The following is a 7,460-nucleotide window of genomic DNA, read 5'->3' on the forward strand; positions in this document are numbered from 1 at the left end:
AAACACCACCCTTTTTATCACAATTGACTGATTAGTCAAAGGAGGGCATGCCTGACTAGGGTTTTGTTCGCAGAGCCTTCTACTGAGCCACAGGGGCAAATTCAGTTCCCGATCTGATTGGAGACTATGCTAGGTCTTTCCACCAGTCTAGCTGACCATTAACTCTGGTTTCTTTTTGAGAATTTTCCATTTTTCAATTTTCTCCCTCTCTAGTCAGGACTTTCTAATGTGCTCCTTTTCAGAGAGTGGTTGTTAGTGGCAGGCAAGCACCATCTAATTCTTCTGGTCTCAGGGTGGTGGAGCCTGGGCCTGAAAGTTTTATGCTATTCATTTAATCCTTAAAACAGTTCTAGGAGGTAGTAACTATTATTGTATTCTCATTTTACAAATGAGGACTATGAAAGATTGTTTTATCTCTGATCAAATAGCTCATAAGAAGTTGAAACAGGGCTTGAGTTCAAGAAGGTTTTACAGTTTATTATCTTTACTACCAGTGGACATGGCCACCAGCACTTAGTAAAGAAACAGCAAACTTTTGTTGCTGATAATAGGATCCTTTTGTTGGTAGGAGCTTGGGTGGCATAGTGGGTTATACTTCAAGCTGTTAATGACAAAGTCAGCAATTCAACCCCTTTGCCACTTCTTGGGGATAAGGTGAGACTTTCCACTTGTATACAGAGTTCCAGCCTTGAAAACTCACAGGGCAGTTAGTTCTACCCTGCCCTGTAGCATCATTGTGAGTCAGCATCTACTCCATGGCAGTGCATTTTTGAAAGGATAATAGATCAATAATGAAATATTACATTATTTTAAAGCATTTAAATACAATTTTGTTTCTCATACATATAAAATAGTATAGTTCTTCTAAAGAAGGGAAAGGAAGAAGTAAAGATACTAAGATTTTTATTAGAGACGATTATTTTCTGGATTACTTGGAAAACTAAAAATACGTTTAACATTTTTAGCTCTGTAAAACTCTTAATTTATGACTCTGGGAAACAGTAATAATGCTCTGGAAACTTTTACCTAATGCTTTACTCTGACCGATTTATTTCTTTATTCAATCAACAGACATTTTGTGTCACTAAGAAATGTACTCCAATAGTGGTCAACTTGCACAGTTCTGTAGTGTTACACACACTGTAAATATAGAAGAGACCAAAGTTAAAATATATTTCACTCAGCAGAAAAGATACTTATAGGAATAAGCCATAGGAGAAGAATTAGTTTTCTACATTTGAACACTGCACTTTGCTACTCGGGTCTATAATCTGTATGTCATACATGGAAAAGCGATGTATTTTTGGATAGGGTTAGCATTCCCAAAGTGCCCCGGTGGTGTAGTGGTTTATGAATTGCACTGCTGACTACAAAGTCAGTTCAAAGCAATTCAAGACCATCAGCCACTTTATGGGAGAAAGCTTTATGGTTTCTCTAAATATCAACAGCCGTGGAACACCCAGGTTCCACCTGCCGTGTAGGATCACTTTGAGCTGGCTTCAGTTCAGGGCCAGAGGTTTCTACCCTGGTCAGGGCTCTGCACTTGAGAGATGTGGACTTCCTGTTGCACTGTGCAACTTTGTCCGGATGACCATGCTCTTTTTCCTTCCTGTCTATTCTTTCCATAGTTCCTTCCTCCATGTTATCCCTTCTACTGTTTTCTGTGCTGATATCACCACAGATAATTATGAATCGGGTAACAATATACCAAGATCTTTATAACATATAAATGCGCAATTGGGTTACTCTTCTTACACCAAGCTTTACTAGAGCAGAGGAAGCTTCTGGATACGAATAGTTCAATGATTCACAATGCCAGTCTGATAGGAGAGAGAGGACGGAGGCACGCCACACTTTTCGCACTATGACTTACTCTATATTTCTGAAAGTAAGAATCAGCACACATCCTGATAAAATATAGATGGACAAATGAGGAAAGGTCCCTGAGAGCTTTTTTGAGGCTACGTATAATCCCAGAATTCTGACTTCAAGCTCTATGATCTTTCAATAGCACAGTCTTTAAATGATTAGTCTTTATTTCAAAGGGTAATTTTTGCCATATGTAGTATAAGTAGATGACAGTAGGGGTCATATAATTTTAAAAACTTTCTGAGTTTTATTATAACAAATCCATCTGGATTTATCTTTAGGTTAATGAACAATCTCACAACCCTCCTATTCAAAGACACAAATTCAAAGTCATAAAGTAAGACACCCCTCAGTTATACATCTCACATTCAAAATTTACTTCTAATCTTATAAAAAGTAATTTTAGTGCCTATCCAAATTCATCCAACTGGCTCTGGGGGCAAGTGTATCTCGACCCTGGCCCTGATCCCTTTTTAAGAGAATCATTTAATTCTCTCTCCTAATTTTTATATTCAACTTACAAAACAACTTTTGGATCGGTATTGATTTGGTAAAACTTTGAAGAAACGATAGCTCATCAATTACAGTTATTATAATTGATGATAAATTATGCATTCTTTTCCCCTCCAGATGAAGTCTTCTGTCTTACTTGCATTAGCATTTTCAGGAAGGCCAAGGTTACTCAGGCCATTTCTGGTCACATGATTTACTTTAAGCTGCTGAGATATACATTTTTTTACCCCTTTGAAACCAGTGTCAAAGGTGGTTGTGAAAATCTTGAGCATTGGAAGTAAAAAGCTATGTTTTTGATAGCAAAAAAATATTGTATTTCACATAAAGTATTCATCAAATTTAACTCTCTGGAGACACACTGCAATGCTTTTGTGAAAATTAGGCTGCAATCTAATTTTGAATGTTCTTTCACATCATTGCTGAGATTGTAAATCATATTCACCTTTATCAGGAATTGCTACATGTTTAGGGAAATCATAATTTTCTTAGTGTTTATACTATATACATCTAACATGGAACTGCCTTTATATGAAGCATATTTAAGTACTGTAAAAAAAAAAGACCACTGCTTTTGGGTCCATTCTGTCTCACAGGGACTCCATAGGACAGGGTAGACCTGCACCATAGGTTTCTGGGACTGTAATTTTTTTTGCAGGAATAGAAAGCCTCTGTAGTGCCTAAAAATGCTTCAAGGCATAGTGTTCGCCCTGCTGTTAATGTGGGAACTCTGATAAGTCTGACTATGGGAGGGAGGGATGACTTCAAGATAGAAAGATACTGTTGTCTGTTGGTTCTAGCTAAGCCTTGCAGCACAATCTTAAATAAGGGTGATGATGAGGCATCTTTATTTAGTTCTCATCCTTAGGGGAAATATTTTCAGTTGTGCCCTGTTAATTGTGATGTTGGTCATTGGATTTTGTATATGGCCTTCATTATGTTAAGAAATTTTCCTCCTATTCCTATTTTATTGTGTGTTTTTAATCAGAAATGGGTGTTGGATATTATCAAATGCTTTTTCTGAATCTATTGATATGATCATGTAATTCTTATTCTTTGTCTTGTTTATGTGATGGTGTGGTAGTCTGGGTTGACTAGAGAAACAAATTCACAGGCACTTATATGTGTGTAAGAAAGAGCTTTATGTAAAAGAGTAATTGTACATTAAGAAAACGTCCCAGCCCACTCCAGATCAAGTCCATAAGTCCAATATTAGCCCATATGTCAACTATTAGTCCATAAATTCCTCTTTGGACTCACACAGTCATGCAATAATGCCCAATGTAGGAAGATCACAGGTCAATGGGTAGAAAGGCTTGTGGACCCAGTGGCAGTAGAAGCATCTGAAGCTCTGGCAGCAGTCTCTGTGTTCCTCCGTATGTCTTGTCAGAAGGAATGTCTCACAGGGAGTGAGGGTGCCTCCTGCCTCCAGCAAGCTATTTATCTCCTTAGTGCCTCTTAATGAGGTCATGAAGCTGTGACCTGATTGACCGGCTCAACTCCACCCCATTCACTCCTAAATCTCAAATTGACAACAGATTATCTAACTACCACAGGTGGATTGTTTTTTAAATGTTGAACCATCTTTGCATCTCTGGTATGAATCTCACTTGGTGATGATAACTGTGTGTGTGTCTGTGTGGGTGTGTGTATGTACGTTGTTGAATTCTACTGACCAGACTTTTGTTTGGAATTTTTGCATCTGTGTTCCTGAGGGATACTGGTCTTTATATTCCTCTCTCTTTGGGGTCCTTTGATCTCAGGGTTACGCTCACTTCATAGAAAGGATGTGGGAGTTTGTTGTCCCTTTCTACCTTCTAGAGTAGTTTGTGTAGAATTGGTGACAGATTTTGCTGAATACTTTGCAGAATTCCTCTTTGAAGCCGTCTAGCCCAGGGGTTTTCTTGTTTGGCATCTTCTGAGGACCTTCTCTGTTTCTTCTCTTTTGTGATGGGTCTGAATCTGTGGACTTCATGGAAATGTATATGTATATGAAAACGAACTTAAAACAAAACAAAAACCTCACTGCCATTGAATCCATTCTGACTCATAGCAACCCTTTAAGACAGAGTAGACTGTCCCTGTGGGTTTCTTAGACTAACTCTTTATGGGAGTAAGAGCCTTTTGTTTCTCCTGAGGAGTGGCTGGTGGTTTCAAACTGATGACCTTGCAGTTAACCAACCAACTGGTAACCATTATGGCAGTAGGGCTCCCTATGGGCGACTAGAGTGCTTATTAAGTGCTTCTTTCACAGTATTTTCTCTCTAAAACCACAAACAAGTCAGATGTTCATCAGCAAAGGCTGGTTAAAGTAATAGAGTAGAATAATACCCTTTGGCATCAAGTAGATTATGACTCATAGTGACCCTACAGGACAGAGTACAACGTCACTGTGGGGTTCCACAGCTATAACTCTTTACGGGGTAGAAAAGAAAGAAACATCTTTCTTTTCTCCCTTCGTGTGACTGGTGGTTTCAAACTACTGATCATGTGTTCACAGCCAGTGCATAAGCCACTATGCCACCTACCACTTTGAGTAGAATAATAGAGGTTATAAAATAAAAACCTTTCTTGTTTTGTTTAACCTTTGGTGAATGCTTTGTGGGAGCAGAACTTACTTTTTTTTACTTAAGAATCTTCCTAACTTTACACTTCTACATCTTAAATAATTCACTCAGTGTAAAATTTTGAAAGTCATATAGATCTATAGGTCTCTATGAGTCACAGAATCAACTTGATGACGGTGAGTTTGGTTTTGAGTTATTTGAAAGAACAAAGCAGAGAAACTGTCTATTACAAAGTATGGTTCTTAGAGGAGCTCCATAATAGGCTTTCTTACAATCCAAACTTTACCTGATTTATTTGAAAAACTACAAAAGCAAAACTCACTACCATTGAGTCAATTCAGAGTCAAGGCAACTTTGTATTTCCAAGACTGTAAATCTGTAGGGAGCAGACAGACTTATCTTTCTGTAATAGTTCCCTAATACCCTATATCCTGCTGTCACTCTTGTTTCCTTGTTTTTACTTGTATAGGCTAGTAAGGTTAACTAGCACTTTCATAGAATCAGGCCCCTATCTAAGTATTTCACTCTAATCCTCACAACAACCTATGCATAAATATCTTCCTTGCTTTATTGATGATTATCATCATGAATTAAAATTGACTCAGTGGTAATTAGCACCAATCATAGCACAGATGAGGAGATGGAAGACGACAAAGTTTAAGTAGCTTGGCCAGGGTCACACAGTCAGCAGCAAATATTTGGGACTAGGATGTCTAGTATTTAAGTCTACATTTATCCACAACACTATCTTCTCAAGCAGGAAATGATTAAATCTTAGTGATTTTGGTGGTTGTGCACAATGCAAATTAATAGATTTTAAAAGAAATGGATTATGTTATATTTTGACATAAATTTGAAGAGAACTAGTTTAAAAACTTTTATTGAGACAATTAGTTAGTGGGTAAAGGAATTAACTGTGCAACAAATACATGTTATTTTATTTTTTAGTCTAGAATTATTGTAATTATTAATATCTATGCTGCTTCATGTTGATTAAAAATATTAATATAACTTCATATCATAAAATGAACCATAATAATGCTAGTAGAAGCCTTTTAACTTAACTGGAGTCTATTAAAATAAAATAAACAGTTATTTTATGGAATAAATTTGTTAACAGAACAATAACACAAAAATAGTTTTGCTGCTTATGGAAACAAGTAATCATTGTTTTCATTTCTATATGAAATTTGATTTATATGATTAAATTTTAATGAAAAGTTTTGGCATATATTGTGGAGGCTTATTTTTGATGTAACATAGATTTTCTGTTTGTTTTATCTCATTTTTGTCAAGCGAGTTTCTACTTTTGTGAAAAGGGAACAGATTTAGTGATTCCCATTTAAATTTCTAATTTAAAGATTGCCTAGAGCATTTTTATTGATTTTATTTATGCCATTACTTAATGTATACATGTATCCAACATCTTCTGGGATATTTTCTATATATGTTTATGCTCATTTGTTTTAATGTTTTTCAGTGTATTCCAGCACCAGGCCGTTATGATGTTCAAAAATCATATGACATGTCACAGGGGAAACAAAAATATATGCCACCTCGTAGTCTGGTGGCTAAAAGAAAGCATTCCTCCTTTCTTAGTGCAGCTCCTCGATGCTCTGAAAAAATTAAAGATGGACCAGGTAAGTGAAGACTATCTTTTAAAACTATGGAGAAAATGTCAGCTTTTCATATGTAGAACAGATCAGATGGTTTCATTGCATGCTTTCATTTTACCGTTTCTTTTCTTGGTATGTAGTATAAAAAATGAAAGATTTAAGACTTTACTTTTCCCAAATGTAATACTTATTTGGCACATTATATTTCTAATTTCACTCAAGTAATTTCACCAAAGTTAAAAACGTCATGTAGAATTCCATTCAGGGTGGAGAATCTCTCTAATATGCTAAAGGAGCTATAGGAGAAAGTCACCTTATCCTAATTTGGTCATATGCAGAATACATATCATCTCAATTCCATGGGTTAATGCTAATTTTTCTCAAGTTTCAAGTAAGTGACAATATATATATAGATCAATATTTATTTGCAGGCTTAAATTAAAAAAATAATTGTAATTGACGTAGCTATTAACAGTAGTATACTTGGTCTAATCTGAATGTAATAAATTTCCTTCTTCACCAAGATACCACAGCAAGTATGCTGTTTCACCTAGGCTGACTAAACAGAGAATATGGACAGTTGTTTTCAACAGTAATTTATATGCAATCATATTTCTATAATGAATCTTTGTGAAAATATAAAGAGACCTCACAGAAGGAAGAAATTCCTTCTTCCAAAGTTTTAAATGAGAAAACAACGGGACCAATGGTTCCGGGGGGACATGGGAGAGGGAGAGTCAGGGGTAAAGAGGTGGTGCTGACCAACCCAGGGACAGGGGAGCAACAAGTGATCCAAAAACAGTGGCAAGGAGGGTGCAAGAGGCCTGGTAGGGATTCAGCAAGGGCAATGTAACTGAGAGAAATCACTGAAACCCTAATGAAGGCTGACCATGATAGT

General features: G+C 36.5%; 1 protein-coding gene across 1 annotated transcript in view; it reads left to right on the plus strand.

Moving 5' to 3' along the window:
* The window catches only part of STPG2 (sperm tail PG-rich repeat containing 2), a 583,185-nt gene that overhangs the window by 199,896 nt on the left and 375,829 nt on the right, over positions 1 to 7,460 (plus strand). Inside the window, exon 11 of the mRNA XM_045284289.1 lies at positions 6,427 to 6,586. Coding sequence (XP_045140224.1) covers positions 6,427 to 6,586 — 160 coding nt within the window. The remainder of the gene's footprint in view (positions 1 to 6,426; positions 6,587 to 7,460) is intronic.

This window comes from Echinops telfairi, unplaced genomic scaffold (genome assembly GCF_000313985.2).
Source record: "Echinops telfairi isolate 266 unplaced genomic scaffold, ASM31398v2 ScPeMD7_7468;HRSCAF=8506_0, whole genome shotgun sequence".
In the NCBI taxonomy this organism is placed as follows: Eukaryota; Metazoa; Chordata; class Mammalia; order Afrosoricida; family Tenrecidae; genus Echinops; species Echinops telfairi.